The 20,676-nt window shown below is 46.3% G+C and overlaps 2 protein-coding genes across 2 annotated transcripts in view; one reads left to right on the top strand and one right to left on the bottom strand.

Annotated features, from left to right (window-relative positions):
• The window catches only part of LOC147095707 (complement C4-like), a 450,539-nt gene that overhangs the window by 326,850 nt on the left and 103,013 nt on the right, over positions 1-20,676 (bottom strand). The window lies entirely within an intron of this gene.
• LOC147095710 (complement C3-like) overlaps positions 1-20,676 on the top strand; it is a 53,532-nt gene that overhangs the window by 5,521 nt on the left and 27,335 nt on the right. Inside the window, exon 4 of the mRNA XM_085974757.1 lies at positions 14,442-14,557. Within this exon, the coding sequence (XP_085830883.1) occupies positions 14,442-14,557 (116 nt within the window). The remainder of the gene's footprint in view (positions 1-14,441; positions 14,558-20,676) is intronic.

Genomic DNA, 20,676 nt, shown 5'->3' on the forward strand with positions numbered 1-20,676 from the left:
GGGAGGCGTGGCCAGTGGCGTTAAAACCACTAGGTGCCCTCTTTAGGCGCTAACTGGTGGCACAGCCCGCCGAATTTCTAGGCCTATATGTTTCAATAAGATCACCTCCCATTCTTCTAAATTCCAATGAGTATAGGCCCAACCTGCTCAACCTTTCCTCGTAAGTCAACCCCCTCATCTCAGGAATCAACTGTATGAATCGTCTCTGAACTGCCTCCAATGCAAGTATATCCTTCCTTAAGTAAGGAGACCAAAACTGCGCGCAGTACTCAAGGTGTGGTCTCACCAATACCCTATACAGTTGTAGCAGGACTTCCCTGCTTTTATACTCCAACCCCCTTGCAATAAAGGCCAACATTCCATCTGCCTTTTGGATTACTTGCTGCACCTGCATGCTAACTTTTTGTGTTTCATGTACAAGGACCCCCAGGTCCCTCTGAACTGTAGCATTTTGTAATCTCTCTCCATTTAAATAAAAATTTGCTTTTTTATTTTTCCTGCCAAAGTGGATAACTTTGCACTTTCTCACATTATACTCCAACTGCCAAATGTTTGCGCACTTACTTAGCCTGTTTGTATCCCTTTGCAGATTCTTTGGCCCCGATTTTCTGCCAGCCATCGGGCGGCTTTTCAGGCGGCCGAAAATCGCCGAAAAAGCGGGTCGCGACCCCCTCCCGCCTGATTTCCCAGCCCGTCCGACTTTTGGGCCGCCACTTCTCCGCGACCCGCTTCAGTCCCGCCCGCTGCTGGCGGGACTGGCCGTCGGAACACTAATGATCAATTATTACCTTGTTTAAGTCGATTTTCAGGGGCCGTTGCGATTTTGGGGCTTTCTCCACATCAAACACGCTTGCAGGGAACCCCGCTGATGAAACCTGGCGTGAAGCTTGCCAGCTTGCTTGCTGTCAGCTGCAGGTCATTTGGAAAAGCTGCGATTTAAAGGGCCAGCACTTGTATGTTGAAGGACCTTGTTGCTGCAGGCTTGGGGCTACTTCTTCAAGGCTTAGGCACAGCTGTGGAAGGTTGGAGCCTCACACACTTCTCCAATGCGATCTCCTAGGAAGCCCCTCTCACCACCCTCACTCAGCGCTTCCTCAGCGGAGGCATCTACGAGAAGCATGGGGCATCTTTTTTTCCTTCCCTTCTTGCCATTAGAGGATCTCCAGCAGCAGAGGTGGCAGCAGCAGAACCAGGAACAGCATGATGAGCACCAGGAGCACCAGGCTGCTGCTCACTCACCTGAAGCTGCGCAGGCCAGAAGGGGCCAGCGCTTGGAAGTGGCTTGAGAGCACCTTGCTGTGCTTTAGGGGGCCATGGGGACCTGTTTCTGCACTGGCAGTCCTACTCAGAAGGACTTCCATGAAGATCTGGTTTCTCTGTTCAATAGATGGCCAACGCTCCTCAAGAGATGTCATTCTCTTATGAGCACTCACCATGTTTTCCGTACCCTGGCGAGTTATCTCCTCCATGGAGGTTGCCAACCTTTCCATGGTGATGTGTTCATGCGCCAATGACTCCACAAAGGCTCTGCTCATGGTCGCTATGGACTCCTCCATTCACTCCACACTCGCACTGACCCTGGAGACAAAACCTCCCAGAGACTCCTGCATCTGTGCATGGAGATCCATCACCTCTTCTCTTGCGGATGGACCCAGAGGCAGAGGATCGACATGCAGCGCAGCTGAGCTGAGCTGGCAGAGTCCTGCACCCTCTGACAAGGACTCTCCACTGCTGTCCCTGTCTCCAGAATCTGCTGAGGCTCACTTGTGAGCTGTGAAACACCAGGTAACAACACTACTCTATGTCCCGAAGGTCCCCCCGAGGTGTGAGTGTCTGCGCTGGTGCTGGGTGCGCTTACTTCTGCTGACGCTGCGCCCTCAGATGTTAGAGCTTTCTCTGAGGAGTCTGGCTGCACAGCCTCTTCCTCCTCCACAGTGAGGACGGGGGCTCTGGATGGTACTGTGGGGGAGTAAAGGAAGGAGTTAGAGATGTAATGCCAAGGTTCTTCTGGTGACTCCCAGCGAGTTGGCATCTGCTGACACCTGCATCCATGCAGCATTGGTCTCAGTGGGAGGCCTCTTCGTCCCTGACCTAGGGAAGAGGACCTCCCTGTGGGCCCTAACCCCATCCAATAATGCCTGCAGTGAAGCCTCGTCGAATGTGGAGGCAGCTCGGGGTCTGGCACTGGCCACAGCTGCTGCAGGCTCCTCTGCCATCTTGTATGGTTTGTTTGGAAGCCTTCAGAGGATGCAGTGCTTGCTATGGACCTTGAAAGCACCACAAATGATGACATCATACTGTGGGGCTTTCTGACTAGAAATGGACAATTAGCAAGGCTGCCCACATGCTGGCAATTAATTGGCCACTTGAGGGAAAATTGCATGGAGCTGGCTGACACATTTGTTTGTGTGTCAGAACTCCACATTTGGGGAAACCCAACCATTTCCCACACAAGCCACAAAATTGGGCCCTTTGAGTCCTCTGCACAACTTGCTTTCCCACCCATCTTTGTATCATCCGCAAACTTGACTAAATTACAATCGGTCCCTTCATACAAGTCATTAATGTAGCTTGTAAATAGTTGAGGCCCCAGCACTGATCCCTGTGACACCCCACTAGTTACAGTTTGCCAACCTGAAAATGACACATTTATCCTGACTCTCTGCTTTCTGTTAGTTAGCCAAGTTTCTATTCAGGCTAATATATTACCCCCAACTCCGTGCGCTCTTATCTTATGCAGTTGTAGGAGTCTCTGCACTCCTAGCAAAGAATCTATAAACTCACTAGTAGTTAACAAACTGAGTTTAATGTACTGAAACTTTACAAAACAAGAAAATGCAGGAGAAGCTCTAAACAAGTCTATTCACTATCACTCCACACGAGGACTGGCTGGAAACGCCCTCTACCTCTGATGTCATGATGTCATTACGTTGCCCACCAGTGGGGACATCACCTGACCCACGTGATGACGTCATCGCGTCAGATCGCGATTTTGTCGATCTAGCTCTGTTTAACCAGAGCCAACATTAAAAGGTAATAAACATGATTAAAGGCAATTATACAAGTCACTGTGAGAGTCTCTTAGTGGCTTTGCCACACAGTAACCTTTTATGTGGCACCTTATCGAATGCCTTCTGGAAATCCAAATACACCACATCCACTGGCTCACCCTTATCCACCCTGCTCGTTACATCCTCAAAGAACTCCAGAAAATTTGTTAAACATGATTTCCCTTTCATAAAACCATGCTGACTCTGCTTGACTGCATTATGATTTTCCAAATGCCCTGCTACTGCTTCCTTAATGAAAGACTCCAGCATTTTCCCAATGACAGATGTTTCCTGCTTTCTGTCTCCCTCCTTTCTAAAATAGGGGTGTTACATTTGCGGTTTTCCAATCCGCTGGGACCTCTCCAGGGTCCAGGGAATGTTGGTATATTGGAACCAATGCATCCACTATCTCTGCAACCACTTCTTTTAAGACCCTGGAATGCAGGCCATCTGGTCCAGGCGACTTATTGTCTATTAGTCCCATTATTTTACCAAGTACTTTTTCCTTAGTGATAGTGATTGTCTTTAGTTCCCCCCTCCTTGTGGCCCCTTGATTACCCATTATTGGGATGTTGTTAGTGTCTTCTACCGTGAAGACAGATACAAAATATTTGTTCAGAGTCTCTGCCATTTCCCCGTTCCCTATCATTAATTCCCCATTCCCATGCTCTAAGGGACCAATGTTTACTTTAGCTACTCTCTTCCTTTTTATATACCTGTAGAAGCTCTTACTTTTTGTTTTAATATTTCTTGCCAGTTTACTCTCATAATTCATCTCTCTCTATTATTATTTTAGTCATCCTTGGCTGGTTTTTAAAAATTTCCCAAACCTCTGGCCTCCCACCAATCTTGGCAACATTGTATGCCTTCATTTTCAATTTGATAGCATATTTTACTCCCTTAGTTAGCCACGGATATTGCTCCTTTCTCTTAAAATCTTTCTTTCTCACGGGAATATATTTTTGTTGAGAATTATGAAATATCTCCTTAAATGTCCGCCACTGCATTTCAACTGTCTTACCTATTAATTTATTTTTCCAGTCCACTTTAGCCAGTTCTGCCTTCATGCCATTGTAATTGCCTTTGTTTAAGATCAGGACACTGGTTTGAGATACAACTTTCTCACCCTCCAACTGAATTTGAAGGAGGCCATTCAGCCCATCTTGTCCGTGCCGACCGACAAAGAGCTATCCACCCTAATCCCACTTTCCAGCACTTAGTTTGCAGCCTTGTAAGTTACGGCACTTCAAGTGCCAACCAAGTACTTTTTAAATGTGATGAGGGTTTCTGCCTCTACCACCCTTTCAGGCAGTGAGTTCCAGACCCCCACCACCCTCTGGGTGAAAATATTTTTCCTCAAATTCCCTCTCAACCTCCTACCAATTATGTTAAATCGATGCCCTCTGGTTATTAACCTCTCTGCTAAGGGAAATAAGTCCTTCCTATCCACTCTATCTAGGCCCCTCATAATTGTATACACCTCATTATGGTCTCCCCTCAGCCTCCTCTGTTCCCACGAAAACAACCCCAGCCTATCCAATCTTCCCTCATAGCTAAAATTCCCCAGCCCAGGCAACATCCTCATAAATCTCCTCTGCACCCCCTCTAGTGCAATCACATCCTTCCTGTAATTTGGTGTCGAGGACTACATGCAGCATTCTAGCTGCGGCCTAACTAGTGTTTTATACAGTTCAAGCATAACCTCCCTGCTCTTATATGCTATGCCTCGTCTAATAGTATCCCGTATGCCTTCTTAGCCACCTTGATCAGTGTTTTTCCAACCCAACAAGGAAGGAGGCAGTGCTGGATCTAGTTTCTGGGGAATGAAGTGGGGCAAGTGGAGCATGTGTCAGTGGGGGAGCATTTGGGAAACAGTGATCACAATATCATTAATGGCCCAGAAATTCGGGTTGGAAGCTTCCCGCGGGTGCAAGCCTCCGACCTGCACTTACCTAGCACGCCAGCCATTGTGCTATGGGCCCGCATGGGATTCCGATCCTGGGCCTGCTCCAACTGCCGGCGTGCAGTGCTTGCATATCCCAGGGACGCAGTTAGTTCGAAGTGTCCTCTGGGATCACGTGGGCCATGGAGAGCCAATGGTAGCAGGGAATCTGTATTCATAGATTTGACAGGAAGACCTGGCTATGAATACAATTCAGCCCCAAAAACATAAATAAAACTTCAAATAATTTTTTTTTAATCACATTTTTAAAATAACTATAAATTACATAAAATAACTATTTTAAACAATAATTTAAATTTTTGAAAAGATTAATTACAGTTTCTAATGGGGCTAAAAATAAACTTAACTTACTTTAAAGTATTTAAAAATAATAAACCTGTGGAAAAATTGTTTTAATTTTACATAATTCACCACTTACCTTGTTAAAAGCAGGCCTTGCAACTGCTTTTTAAAAGCATAGCTCCTGGAGACTTACCCTCCTGGAGAAACCTGCAAAAAAACCGGAAGTTCCAGGCGTATGCGTTGCCTCTCCGGCGCACACGTTCGACCTGTGAACCCCTTCCTTTAAGGGAATGGAAGTTCTGGTTTCCCACGCATGCGCAGTGCATGCACAAAACCGGCACTTTCGTTGGGTCTACGGGTGAGTACACAGTGCGTACTCACCCGTGGGGACCCGAAGTTCTGGCCCATTAGGTTTAGAGCAGTTATGGAAAAGGACACGGAACAATCAAATGTGAAAATATGAAACTGGAAGAGGTTTAACTTCAGTGAGTTGAAAAGGGATCTGGCCCAGGTGGATTGGAATCAAAGATTGGCAGGCAAAATTGTAAATGAGCATTGGGAGGTCTTCAAAGAGCAGATACTTTGGGTATTGATGAAACATACTCCAATGAGGAGGAAAGGAAGTTAGAATTCCCTGGATGACTAAAGATAAAAGCGTGCTGGGCCTGGAGTTTTTGTTTGATTGTGCTGCTTTGTTCAGTGCAATTTGCCTGAAATCAGCATAATCAGCACACAAGAATTGTGTAATTTTAAGCGCAAATTGCATTCAGTGCAACTCACGTTTCTGCGATTTTTTTTTTTTTTCCCCACTAGTTTTAAAAAGATTCCACTAGAAACAGACCCCGCCCACGTACATGGCCACTCCGCCCCAGGGTGAATAAATCACCGTGGCGAGTTTGCGCTAATTGCGCTCATTTGCAGACCTTCATGAAGACTCTAAAAATTAAGCTGGATCTTACGGACGCAAGGATACTGACGTTTTAAAAGGTCTCAGATGTAATTTAAAGGAACTGACTGGAAAATAGTTTTGTACATTTATTAAAAGTCATTTACAGTCGTTTAAAAGCGGGTGACTCACAAATTTTTCGTCTTTTAATACTCGTGTGAAGCACCTCGGGACGTTTTACTACGTTAAAGGCGCTATATAAATACAAGTGGTTGTTGGTGGACTGACGCTGTGAATTAAAACTGCTGATTTTTTTGTGATAACCCCAATAGTCCATCTTTACCGAATGACCACTCTTAAACATGGCGAGGAATCATTTTTGAAGCAAATTATTTTGAAAGAAATTACCTTTGAAAAGGCTTCCCGACTGTGCGGGTTCATTTGCATTCGGTTATTTGCAAATTGAGTTTGAGCCGACACTCTGGGGAGAGACACCACTTTCAAAACATGCACTATGTTGGGTGCAATTTGCGTCAGATTCGCCGACTGCACCCAACGCGGAAGCTTTACCTCTGATGGAGATTAAACTGATACAGAAAAAGGAGGCTTATGCTAAATGTCGGGTTCATAAAATACAGTAGAGGATCAAGCTGATTGGGGATAAAGTACCGGGTAGAACTGAAAAGGGAAATAAGGGGGGCAAAGAGAGTGCATGAGAATAGATTAGTGGGTAACATAAAAGAGAAAGCTAAAGTATTTCATAAACATATAAATAGTAAAAGGGTGGTCAAAGGAAGTTTGGGGCCGATTAGGGACCAAAACGGAAATGATCTTGTGGAGGCAGACGGCATGGCTGAGGTACTAAATTTAGTACATTGTTACGTAATAAAACTCACTACACACTTGGTTTGAGTATAAAGCAAGGCTTTAATCAACTTGTTTCAAAACATGGAGGTCTAGTTATCTTTCACTAGTTCCTGTTTACAAAATGTCTTGGGCAAGCTGGGCCCATGCCCGAGTATTTATACTCCTTGGACGGCGTCACCAGCTGGCCGTCCAGTGTTATTTCATGAGTCTTTCTTCATGGATCATAAGATTCATAACACATTGCATCTGTCTTCACGAAAGACAAAGAAGCTGCCAATGTCACAGTAAAGCAGGAGGTAGTATAGACATTGGATAGGATTAGAATAGGTCAACAGGAGGTACTTAAAGGGTTGGCAGTGCTCAAAGTAGAAAAGTCACCCGGTCCGGATGGAATGCATCCTATGTTACTGAGGGAAGCAAGGGTGGAAATTGCAGAGGCTCTGGCCACAAAGTTCCAATCCTCCTTAGATACGGGAGTGGTGCTAGAGGACTGCAAATGTTACACCCCTATTCAGAAGAGAGATAAACTCAGCAACCACAGGCCGCAGTCAGCCTAACGTCTATGGTGGGAAAACTTTTAAAGACATTAATCCAGGACAATGTTAATTGGCACTTTGAAGATCTGGTTTCATGAATGAAAGGCAGCACTGATTTGTTAAAGGCAAGTTGTGTTTTACTAAGTTGATTGAATTCTTTCATGAAGTGATGGAGAGTGTTGATGAGGGCAGTGCGGTTGATGTTGTGTATGTGGACTGTCAAAAGGTGTTTGAGAAAGTGCCACATAATAGACTTGTTAGCAAAATTGAAGCCCATGAGATTAAAGGGGCAGTGGCAGTGTGGATACAAAACTGGCTACTGTGTGTGTTGTGTCCGTGTGTTGATAGAGACACTGAAGACAGGAGTTGGTTTCACAGGTGTTTACTAAACAAAGTCTGGAGGGGAACTAACTGATACAACACAATATACAGGCTTATATAGCCCGAGTGGCCATTACCGGCATTACAGTACACATGGGGCTATTAAAGGCACATACACTACAATTCCTCCCTTTTTAGCCAACCAGTACATAATATTTTGAGTAATCATTAATTACATGTTACAAGAAAAATAATCTACACATTGCTGCAGTTAATTAAGTATAAGTCAGTCTCTCTGGAGGCTTCCTGACTCGGTCCGGATAATGCCTCGGTGGTGTAGTAGTTTCTGGTGGTGTAGTAGGTTCTTTTGGCAAGGCTGATTCGGCTTGAATGCCAGTGTCGGGTTCATCGGGTTCCAGTATCACCGGATCGGAGGTAGATATGGGTATCTCTACTTCATCATTAGGCGTATAGAGTTGTGGTGTAGGTTGTCTCTTTTCGGATGACTCTATGATTTGGTCAGCATGGCGCCTTATTATGCTTTCTCCGATGTCCCCGGTATACATCAGCGGTCCTAGTCGTGTGCAGATAGTTCCAGGCTGCCATTTCTCGGTACGGTAGTCCCGGGCCAAAACTTGTTGACCTATCTGGAAGGTTCTAGTTGGCCTTTCATTCACGCCTTGAAATTGCCGGTTCTCCACGTCCCTTCTGATGTTTGGCTTGATCAAAGCCAGCCGGCATCTTAGGCTTCTATTGAAGAACATCATGGCAGGAGTTTGGTTTGTAACCATATGTGTTGCATTCCTGTATGCGAACAAGAAGTTATCCACCTTGTGCTGAAGTTTTATGTCTTCATTACCCATGGCCTTTATGGTCTTCTTGAAGGTCTGGACAAACCTTTCAGCCAATCCATTGGTGGCGGGATGGTATGGGGCGGACGTGTAGTGCTTAACCCCATTGTTTTTTAAGAACTTCCTGAATTCTTCGGACACAAATTGCGGTCCATTATCAGAACAGATCTATTCTGGCAGCCCATTCCTGGCAAATATGGTCCTTAATACTGTGATGGTTTTATCCGTGGTGGTGGAGGACATCTTTATTGCCTCTGGCCACTTGGAGTGTGTATCAACCGCGATTACGAATATTGAATCCATAAATGGACCAGCAAAGTCGATGTGTACCCTTTGCCAGGGAGATGAGGGCCACTCCCATGGATGTAGAGGGGCTTGTGGTGGAGCGTTTTGGACCTTCTGGCATCCTAGGCAGCTCTTGATCATTTCTTCGATGTCTCCATCGATACCTGGCCACCATACAAATGCCCTGGCTAGGTTCTTCATTTTCACTCCACCCAGATGCCCCTCGTGAAGCTCCTTTAGAACTTTATCCTGGAGTTTGGGTGGAATCACCACTCTGGATCCACACATCAAGGTTCCTCGGCACACTGACAGCTGTTCTCTTCTTTGCGAGAATGCTGGCAACAGTGGTTCGACATGTGCTGGCCATCCCTTCACTGTTAAATCGTAGACTCGTGAGAGTCGGGTCATTTCTAGTTTCCCTTTCAATGGCAGAATTTGTTACTGGTAGACATTCGACTATGGTAGAGTGGAAAATCTCCACTGGGTCTACGGTAGGTGCTTCTTCTACCGTTGGCAACGGTAGGCGCGATAACCCATCAGCATTCCCATGCTTTTGTGATCCTTTGTATTCTATGTTGTATTGGTGTGCCCCTAGAAAAAGGGACCACCTCTGTAGCCTTTGCACTGTCATAATGGGAACACCCTTTTTGGGTTGAATATGGAGATGAGGGGTTGATGGTCAGTCAACAAGGTAAATTTTTGTCCGTGTAGGTAATGGTTGAATTTCTTCACTCCCCATACCAGGCTGAGTGCTTCCCTGTCGATTTGGGCATAGTTACGCTCAGCTGAGTTCAATGAGCGTGATGCAAAAGCTATCGGCCTTTCCGAGCCATCAGGGAATTTATGCGATAACACTGCTCCTACGCCATAAGGGGATGCATCGCACGCCAGTCTGATTGGCAGTGATGGGTTGTAATGAGCCAAAACTTCTTTGGACGTGATTAAGTCTTTGCATTTATGGAAGGCACGTTTACAGTCCTCGCTCCATTTCCAAATTACTCCTGTTTGTAGCAGTTCATTAAGAGGGTGTAGAAGAGTTGATAAGTTCGGTAAAAATTTATGATAGTAATTTATTAATCCCAGGAACGACCTTAATTGTGAAACATTTTCAGGTGCTGGGGCTTTTATGACCGCTTCAATTTTTTCAGGTGACTTATGCAACCCTTCCTTATTAATTATGTGGCCACAATATGATATTTGATTTTGGAAAAATTCGCACTTGGGGCGATTTGCTCGTGGGCCCCGTTCTCTCAGCCTAGTGAGCACCTGCTCCAAATTGGCAAGGTGCTCGTTGTTGTTTTCTCCTGTTACAAGGATGTCGTCTAGGTAGCATTGAGTCCCCGGAATCCCTTGGAGGACTTGCTCCATAGCTTTTTGCCAGATAGCTGGAGCGGATGCTACTCCGAAAACCAGTTGATTGTACTGGTACAGACCTTTGTGTGTATTTATCGTGAGATATTTTTTAGAGGCCTCTTCTACCTCCATCTGTAGATATGCCTGTGCCAAGTCAATTTTGGTGAAACGTTTCCCTCCGGATAGTGAGGCGAAAATATCTTCTATCCTCGGAAGAGGATACTGTACAGTGTGAAGGACCAGGTTTACAGTCACCTTGAAGTCTCCACAGATGCGAATTTTTCTCTGTTCTTCAGGTTTATCATTATTTAATGCTTTCTTCATGACTGGGACGATGGGTGTTGCCCACTCGCTCCAATCTATTTTGGACATTACGCCTGCCTTTTCCAAATTCTCCAGTCTGCCTCGACTGCTGGACGAATTGCGTATGGCACCGGTCTTGCCTTAAAAAACTTGGGAATTGCTGCATCTTCCACTTTTATTGAGGCGGTGATGCCTTTCAAGGTCCCTAGTTTCTCTTGAAACACTTCTTTGGCGTTGGCCAAGATGTCTTTTAATCGTTCAGGTATGACGTCATCATCGTTTTTTTTCTTACTGGTCACTGTCAGTGCCTGAATGGAGTGCCAGTCTAAATGTATTTTCCTGATCCATTCACGTCCCAACAGCGGTGGACCACCATCTTGTAGAATGTATAAATACAACTTTTGTATTTCCTTGCCGTTGTATACAACAGGCACCCTTATTTTTCCTTTGGGGTATACTTTCTGCCCCGTATATGTTTTCAAGATAATGGATGTGTCTTTTAAAGGTATATGCGGAAATAGCCGCTCGTAATCCCGTCGATTTATGACGGTCAGAGCTGATCCTGTATCTAGCTCCATTTTAACTGGGGACCCTGCTATCGTGAGGGTAACCCAAATGGTCTGGTAATCATCTTTGGCAATTACATTATGTAATTTGAGACAGCTTAGTCTCTTGTTTTCAGAGTCGCTATCGCTCTTCTGGTCTTCGGAGCTACTGTCCATCATCATTTGTACCTTTCTGTACTTTTCTTTATTGATTTTTTTTTTCCTGTCCGTGGATTTTTTTTGTCCAGATCGGCATACCCGTGCAATGTGTCCAAATTTTCCGCATTGCCTGCATGCTTTGTCCTTGAACCAGCAGTCCCTCTGGTCATGGGTGGATCTGCCGCAGCGATAACATCTCTCAAAACCCTGTGTCATTTCATGGGTGCCGAAGTCCTGTGTCTTTTGTTGTATCTCTGCAGCTCCTCTTGTGGCTGCTTCGTTTGATACAGCCATACTGAAAGCCTTGTCCAGTGTTAAATCTTTTTCAGAAAGCAGCCTTTTCTGTGTTCCTTCACTTAGGAGACCGCAGACAAATTTGTCTCGAAGATAATCTGCTAGTCCTGCCCCGAATTGGCAGTGTTTTGATAGCTTTCTTAATTCGGTGAGGTAATCAGCGTTACTTTCATTCTTGTGTTGATTTCTCTTGAAGAATTTGAATCATTCCGCTATCAGCAGCGGTGTTGGGTTTAAGTGCTCCTGTAGGGTATCAACAATTTCTTTAAAATTCTTGTCCTTTAGTTTGGCTGGAGTGATTAAATTTCATAACAGCCCGTATGTCTTTGCGCCCATTAGATTTAGCAGTACTGAACCTTTTTTTAAATCTTCTATTCCATTTGCGGTGCAATATACCTCCACTCTTTCCACATATGTGGTCCAATCCTCTATCTCGTTATCAAAAGCATCAATATTGCCAGACTTAGGCATCCTAGAAAAAAAAAGGCGCTTCCCGCGCTTTTCTTTCTTTTCTGCAGAAAAGATATGGCGCTTCCCGCGCTTCCCTGCTGCTGCTGCCGATGACAACGCTGTTTCCCGCGGTTTCCATTCTTTTTAATTATTTATTTACAGTTGGAGACTCGTTCCCGCCGGACTCTCTCTCTAGATCTGAACGCCGACCTGCTTGCAGCGCCGGCCGTCTCCCGAGTGCTCCCTCCCCGTCTGTCACTGCTTGCCTCCGCCTTCGCTGCTTGGCCTAGCTGCAGAGCCAGCCGCTGGAGCCCCAGCCCGACGCCCAGGAAGGATTATTGCAGTACCTGCCACCAGCTTGGCTAGCTGGTGAAACCACAGCTTTTTCTTTTTCTTGATTTCTCTTCACTTTGGACGCCAGAGGAATCGATGTCCTTGAGGTGCTGCCGAATTGCAGGTAAGTCCGTTTCCAATTCGTCGCCACTGTTGTGTCCGTGTGTTGATAGAGACACTGAAGATAGGAGTTGGTTTCACAGGTGTTTACTAAACAAAGTCTGGAGGGGAACTAACTGATACAACACAATATACAGGCTTATATAGCCCGAGTGGCCATTACCGGCATTACAGTACACATGGGGCTCTTAAAGGCACATACACTACAATGGCTCTTAAAGGCACATACACTACAGTGTGCCTAAGCTAAGCAAGGTAGAGGAGGTTTAGCCTGGTTTTTTTGTACTCTGACCACTATTGCTGGAGGACCATTAAATAAATTATGAGGACGATAGCAAAATACTGCGGATGCTGGAAATCCAAAATAACAACAGAAAACGCTGGAAAAACTCAGCAGGCCAGGCAACATCCGTGGAGAGAGAAACAGAGTTAACGTTTCAGGTCAAAACTCTTCTTCAGAACTGAGGAAAAAAAAGGCAGGAAATGAAACAGATTAAAAGGCCAGTTTGGGGGCTGGGAAATGGGGGAGGGGATGAAAGAACAAAAGGGAACATCTGGGAGGTGAAGAGACATTAAGAGATATTCAAGATGAGACGAGATGGTAATAGGACAGGTAAAGAGACAATAGATGGCTCTAGATGAAGTGTGAAATGCTCTGGCAGAATGAGAGACAGCTGCCATGTGGGAGAGAAAAGATTTGACTCGTGATGAACCCCATGCTCCGATATTCCATTCATATTGTGTGCAGAGTCGTGCGTGGCAAATTCTATTGCGAGTAAAGTACCAGTGGACATCAACGAGCCAGAATGTAATGAGCTTCACTCCTGAGGAAGAAATCACTGGAAATCCTATCGCATTTGGAGAACAAAGAATAGGTAGTGAAATAGTGTAGGGCCTCGTGACTACAAATCATAGCCTAAAGAAAGTACCCGCATATTTAGAGAGTCTTATGGGGTCGTCATATTAATGATATTGGGCCGTATGTTCTGATGCCTACGGGTGGGTACGAGCTGTGTACACACCCGTAGGGACATCGCAAATGCCGGTTTCAGGCATGCCAAGCGCATGCGCTGAAAGCCGGCACTTCCAATCTTCCGGACGCCTGTCCTGGAGAAGGGCCTCTGCGGCCGGATAGTTCCGCTTTCTAGAGAACCTCCGCCCGCAGAAAACCCTTAGAAATCTTACGCCTGGTAAAAGCAGGAGTAAGACCTGCTTTTACCAGTATAAGAGTTAAAAAAAGTAAAAAAAACAAAAAATGTTTTCACTCATTTAACATTTAAAAATACTTTTAAAAAAGGTAAGTTTATTTTTAGCCCCGTAAAAAACTTTAATTACTTTTTTCAAAAAAATACATTTTTGTTTAAAATATTTAATTTATTGTAATTTCAGCTCATTTAAAAAATGTGATTTTTCTTTAAAATGTCTTTAATGTTTTACTGTGTTTTTGGGATGATCTCCATTCATATATTTGACAGGTCTATAAAGGGGAGATTCCCTTCTCCTATTGGCCCCCCATGGCCCACGTGATCCCAGGGACACTTGCGAACCGCCTGCGCCGCTGGGATACGTGGGCCCTGCGCATTTCGAGTTTGGAGAGGCCCAGGGGCGGAAGTGTCCGGACCTCGGGAACCCTCAGGTAAGTCCGTAGATTTTTTCCAGATCGGAGGCCTCCGCATGCAGGAAGCCTCCTATCGGAAAATACGGGCCGTTAATTATCACTGCATCAATTATACGTTTCCATCGAAAGTTACTAGGCGTTTTATTTCATCACCAGTTAAATAAAATAATAAATTAAACAAAATAAAATCAGGTAAAATAAATACATACTTATATTTTCCTGCAGGTGGAGAAATGGAGGAAGTAGAACTGAGAAGCATCGAGTTTGTTTCCTCGCCATATGTGATCGATTTATCAAAGACAACTGGCTACTTCATACCCAGGGTTCCATTTACTGTACTGGTATGTATCATTGCAGCGGGTTGAAACCATATGTAATCTACCTGGTGAAATATAACTCTTCGTCAACTTGTGTATTTTATGGTCAGCAAGGCGAGGGATATTAACAGTGGTGGGGGGGGTGGAAGCTGAACATTGTCCAATTACGAGCCTCGATTGACGACACGGAACACTTTTAGTCATAGAGAGTCGTAGAGTCATAACAGCACAGAAGGAGGTCATTCAGCCCATCGAGTCCATGCCGGCTCTCTGAAGAGCAATCCAGTCAGTCCCGTTCCCCCCGCTCTATCCCCATAGCCCTGCAAGTTTATTTCCCTCAAGTACCTATCCAGTCTCCCCTTGAAAACATTGAATGTCTCCGCTTCCACCACTTCCGTCGGCAGCGAGTTCCAGGTCCTCACCACTCGCTGTGTAACAAAGTTTTTCCTCACATCCCCCCTGTATCTCTTGCCCAAAACCTTAAATCATGTCCCCTAGTCCTTGTACCATCAACTAGTGGGAACAGCCTTTCCCCGTCTCGCCTATTCAAACCCGTCATAATCTTGTACACCTCAATCAAATCACCCCTCAACCTCCTTTGCTCTAATGAAAACAAATCCAGCTTCTCCAACCTGTCCTTGTAGTTAAGATCCCCCATCCCCGGAACCATTCTGGTAAATCGCCTCTGCACTCCATGCAAGTAAAGCATGGGTCACTGCAGTTTGAATGGCAATCAGCATTGCCCAGAAAATGCATATTAGCTTCCACTTCCTCAGAAGATATATCCTACCTGGTCTAGCGTGGCATTTCCATTTGCCATCCACCGGCCATGAAATGTCCGTAAAAAGTTTGACAATTCCATGTTAATTGGTGCTGAATTAGAAACAGTTGTGTGCTGTGGAGCAGCCTTCACTGTAAGCTAGGTTAGCAGTGTGGGTAGAATTTCCACGGGGTTTCTTGATCTTGTGCGATAAATTTGGTGGAAGATCTGTGGAAAGCCGAAGATCTGGGTGCCATTTACAATGGGCTGGACTTGTCGAACGCCACAGGTGCGTACGAGGTATGTAGGTGCCTGTAGGGGCCTCGCAAGTGCATGCGCTGAAAACCAGCACTTCCGATCTGTTAAGAATCCTCTTGACAGGTCATCCGCCTGCCCGGGAGAAGGGTCTCCGTGGGCAGAGAATTCCGCTTTCTGCACAACCTGCGCCCGCTGAAAACCTTTAAAAAACTTATGCCTGGTAAAAGCAAGTGTAAAGCCTGCTTTTACCAGCATAAAAGTTTTAAAAATTAAAATAATTTTAAAAATTCACTCCTTAATAATTTTAAAATACTTTAAAAAAGATAAGTTTATTTTTAGCCCCATAAGCCGAGCATAGTGGTAATATTACTGGAATAGTAATCCAGAAGCCTGGACTAATGATCCAGAGACATGAGTTGAAATCCCACCACAACAGCTGGGGAATTTAAATTCAGTGAATTAAATAAATCTGGAATAAAAAGCTTGGATCAGCAATGGTGACCATGAAACTGTTGGATTGTCATGAAAACCCATCTGGTTCACTAATGTCCTTTCGGGAAGGAAATCTGCCGTCCTTACCCGGTCTGGCCTATATGTGACTCCAGACCCACAGCAATGTGGTTGACTCTTAACTGCCCTCTGAAATGGCCTAGCAAGTCACTCGAGGGCAATTAGGGATGGGCAATCAATGCTGACCTTGCCAGCGACACCCACATCCCACGTACGAATAAAGTAAAAAAACTTTAATTATTTTTTTCAAAAAATTTAACTTTTGTTTAAAATACTTAATTTAATTTAATTTTAGCTCATTTTAAATAGGTGATTTTTAAAAAAATTGTTTAATGTTTTAGTGTGTTTCTTAAGTGATCCCCATTCATACTGTTGACAGATCTATACAGAGACCTGTCAAAAGTGTGAAGGGGGATTCCCTTCTTTGATTGGTTCCCCATGGCCCACGTGATCCCAGGGACTGCTGCGAACCACCTGCGCCCCTGGGATACGTGGGCCTCTGCGTATTTCGTAGTGGAGAGGCCCAGGATCGGAAGTCTCGGGACCTATGGAGTCAACAGGTAAGTGCGTAGATTTTTTTCCGATCAGAGGCATCCGCACGCAGGAAGCCTCCGAACAGAAAATCCGGCCCAATGTGCCTCGTGGATTTCTGTCTACCTTCCGCTGATGTTACAGCAGAAGATGAGAAGGACATGTAAGCATTCCAGGCGTGCATTTCTCCAGGCCTGCGTAATAAGATTAGACCAAGAGGGGACCTCAGTACGAAAAGCACAATACAATTTTAGATGGTATCGCAGAGAAAACTGCCAGCAATTTTTAGGTGTCAGTTCAGAAAAAAGGCACCACCAGACCTTAAAGGAAGCAGCATTTTCATAGAATCATAGAATCATAAAAATGTACGGCACCGAAGGAGGCCATTCGACCCATTGCGCTCGATTTTCATTGAGCCGTGGAGTCAGACTTGGAGGCGTGCGGGGTGTTAAAATCACAAAAACTGGCGGGCGGGACCCCCCCCCCACCCCCAGCTGGTTCCCGACTCCGAGCAATTTTAACTCGGGCGTGTCTGATGGTTCCGACTCCGTCCCGCATCCAACAGGCGGGACTGGTCTTTAAGTCCCTTAATAACCACTAAATGGCCTCTATAATCCTATTTTAAAAGGCCCTTGCAAATTTAACCCTTTCCCCACGTAAAATGCACCTGGTGGGAAACACGAATGTGAAACCTGGCGGGAGCACTATTGGATTGCTGACTATCAACTGCAGGTCAAACATTAAAGTGGAGATTTGATCAGCCATCATTTGCAAGTGGCAGGACTTTGTGGTCTCAGGACTGGGGCAACTTTTAGAAGGCTTAACCACACCTGTGGAAGGTTGGAGCCTCACACCCATCTCCAGTGTGGCCTCCTGGGAAACCCCTCTCTCCACTTTCACTTAACGCTTCCTCAATGGAGGCATATACCAGAAGCATGGGAGCCATTTATTTCCTTCCCATCTGGGCATTAGAGGAGCTTGAACACCAGCTGCAGCACCAGCAGAACCAGGAACAACAACAGCAGCACCAGCAACAGCAGCAGCAGCAGGAGCGCTTGGCTGCTGCTCACCCATCTGAAGCTGCACAGGCCAGAAGGGGCATTTCCCAGGTGGCCACACACACTTGCATCACGCAGGTAACCGATGCCCTTTTTGCCCTCGCGCACAATTACATCCATTTCACCAAGGATCGAGCAAGTGTCACGGCGTGAGCGGTTGGATTAGCTCATCTGGCAGGCTTTCCAAGGGTGCAGGGTGTCGTTGAATGCACACATGTGGCCCTTACGGCACCCCATCGCAATCCAGGTATTTTTGTCAACCACAAGGGCTTCCACTCCCTTAACGTTCAGCTGGTGTGTGACCACAAGAAGGAAATTTTGCATGTTTGTGCCATGTACCCTGGCAGTTGCCATGACTCCTTCATACGGCGCCAGCCTAGTGTGCCTCCACTATTCATTCCGCCAGACCAACTTAACGGATGGCTACTTGGAGACAAGGGCTATCCCCTGAGGACGTGGCTGATGACGTTGTTGAGAAGACTATCCAACGAAGCTGAGGAGAGCTACAACTCCAGCCATATGTCCACCAGAGCCATAATCGAACAACCATCAGTTTGCTGAAGATGCGCTTCAGATGCCTGGATAGATCCGGTGGAGCCCTGCAGTACTCAGCAGCCAGGGTCTCCAGAATCATCGTGGTTTGCTGTGCACTTCACAACATGGCACAGTGTCGTGGCTTGCAGATTCCTGAGGGCCAATTGGCTCCTCACATATCCTCCTCAGATGAGGAGGAGGAGGAGGAGGGCGAAAACAAACACCCTGCAGAGGCCCATCAACCAGCGGCAGCATTACACGAGAACATTGCTGCCCGGGATGCAAGGAACGCATTCATCCTGGCCAGATTTGCTTAGCCTAGTCAATCAAACACTTTTGCCTCACAGCTTCTTACCAGAGCATTGACAATCGCCAAGAACCAGAGGATTCCGAGCACTCTGACCACCATACTAACAGTTGCAAGTATTCCTAAGGCCTCAATGTGGAAGACCCAATGGCGAAATGACGGACGCCACAACTGCAACATTTGTCATCAGAATTTTTATGTACAATTATGATGAGATGGCATTTTTACACTAAACACAAAATTCCACCCAAGTGACTACCCTTGTGACTACTTGTGCTTTATCCTCCTCTTACGCATGCTCCTACGCAGTGCTTCCCCTGTGGCTTCAGCAGATGTGGAGGCCCCTTGCTCACTTTCCTGCTGCTCCTGTCTCGACACCTTTGGCGGGCACCCTCTGGGGTTGCGAGCCTGTGAGGGCTCGTCAACAGTCTGCTGCTCTTGCGGCTGTGCAGTGGTTGAGACGTTTATCTCATTTAGGTGCGGAATCCGGTGGGGCTCTGACCGAGGGCTCTGCAGTGGCATGGAAGTGTGAGCGCTTGGAGAGGAGCCCCCACTTCCTTTAGGTATGCCACCAACCTCCCTCTCATGGGTCAGGCCCCCCTCAGGGGCTGCAAGTGGCTGGAGAGCACCTTGCTGCACATCAGGGTGTCCATGGGAACCCGTATCTGCAATAGCAGTCCTACTCTGAAGGACTTCCATGAAGGTCTGGTTTCTCTGTTCAATAGATGCTCATCGCTCCTCAAGAGATGTCATTCTATTCTGAACAATGACCATGTTTTCCATACCCAGGCGACAAAGCTCCTCCATGGCCGTAGCCCTCCTCTCCTCTACCGTAGCCATCCTCTCCTCTACGGAAGCCAGCCTTACCACGGAGGTAGCAATTGTTTCCACGGAGGTAGCCATCCTTTCCGTGGTGATGCGTTCATACGCCAATGACTCCACAAAGGCTCTGCTCATTTTGCTATGGACTCCTCCATGCGCTCCACACTCGCAACGACCCTAGAGACAAAACCTGCCAGAGACTCCTGCATCTGTGCCTGGAGTTCCATCACCTCTGATCTTATGGATGGACCCAGAGGCAGAGGGTCGAGATGCTGCTGAGCCGAGCTGGCAGAGTCCTGCGCCCTCCGACTAGGATTCTCCACTGCTGTCCCTGTCTCCACAATCTGCTGATGCTCACTTGTGAGCTGTGATACACCAGGTGACAACACTACTCTATGTCCCAAAGGTCCCACCGAGGTGTTTGAGTGTTTGCGCTGGTGCTGGGTGCGCAGAATTCTGGTGACACTGCGCCCTCAGAGGTTGCAGCTTCCTCTGAGGAGTCTGGCTGCTCAGCCTCTTCTTCCTGGCTAGGGGGGATGGATGCTTGTGGTGGTCCTGTGGGGGAGTAAAGGAAAGAGTCAGGGATGTGATGCAAAGGCTACATGCACATAGATTTTTGCAGCTGCTCATAAGTCCATCTGTTACAGCTTCACAATCATTATCAGCGACTCATGAAATGTCAAAGAGAGAGGTGGAAACTTTTCTGTCACCAGCTTGCTGTGTTGCACCCGTCTGTCCGTCCCCCACGTGCGAATCATCCTCAATGCCCATGATTTCCAGGACGGCCTCCTCCCAGGGGGTCAGGTGAGCTAATGAGGCTGTCCCTCCTCCTGTCCTGGCTCGCTCTCTTTTGTTGTGAGCTCTCTTTTCCTGCAATGAGGGAGACAAGTGGAGGCTGAGTGAGAATGAGCGAGTGAGTGTAGAGATTGCATAGCATAGATACTTAGAAGGAGACAAAGATGGAGTGAGGTTGCAAGACTAAGGGCCCTCCCTGTTTGTTGTCAGTTGTGTTCAAAGCATCAGAGTGATAGGGAGTGTGAGGGCTGCTGGCCAATTAAGTTAAAATTGCATCTATCTCCCACATCCATTTAGATTTGTATGGGAAACACGAAATTCGGATAACACGACAACAGCCCGCACCTGAGTTAAAATCCAGCCCATTGTGTCTGTGCTGGCCGAAAAAGAGCTATCCAGCCTAAATTTGGTAGTTAAGTGTGCAGCTGGTTGTTATTTCATGGAGTTTTAATGGTACAAAGAAGACCACTCTGAACCGGGGAAGGAACCACACCATCCAAAATAATCAATGGTCCAATACAATTGTCTTTTCAGGATCAGATACCCAAGGGTTGAGTATATAATATCT

Source organism: Somniosus microcephalus, unplaced genomic scaffold (genome assembly GCF_052327205.1).
Source record: "Somniosus microcephalus isolate GS21.2 unplaced genomic scaffold, FLI_Smic_1.0 unresolved_chr1, whole genome shotgun sequence".
Lineage (NCBI taxonomy): Eukaryota > Metazoa > Chordata > Chondrichthyes > Squaliformes > Somniosidae > Somniosus > Somniosus microcephalus.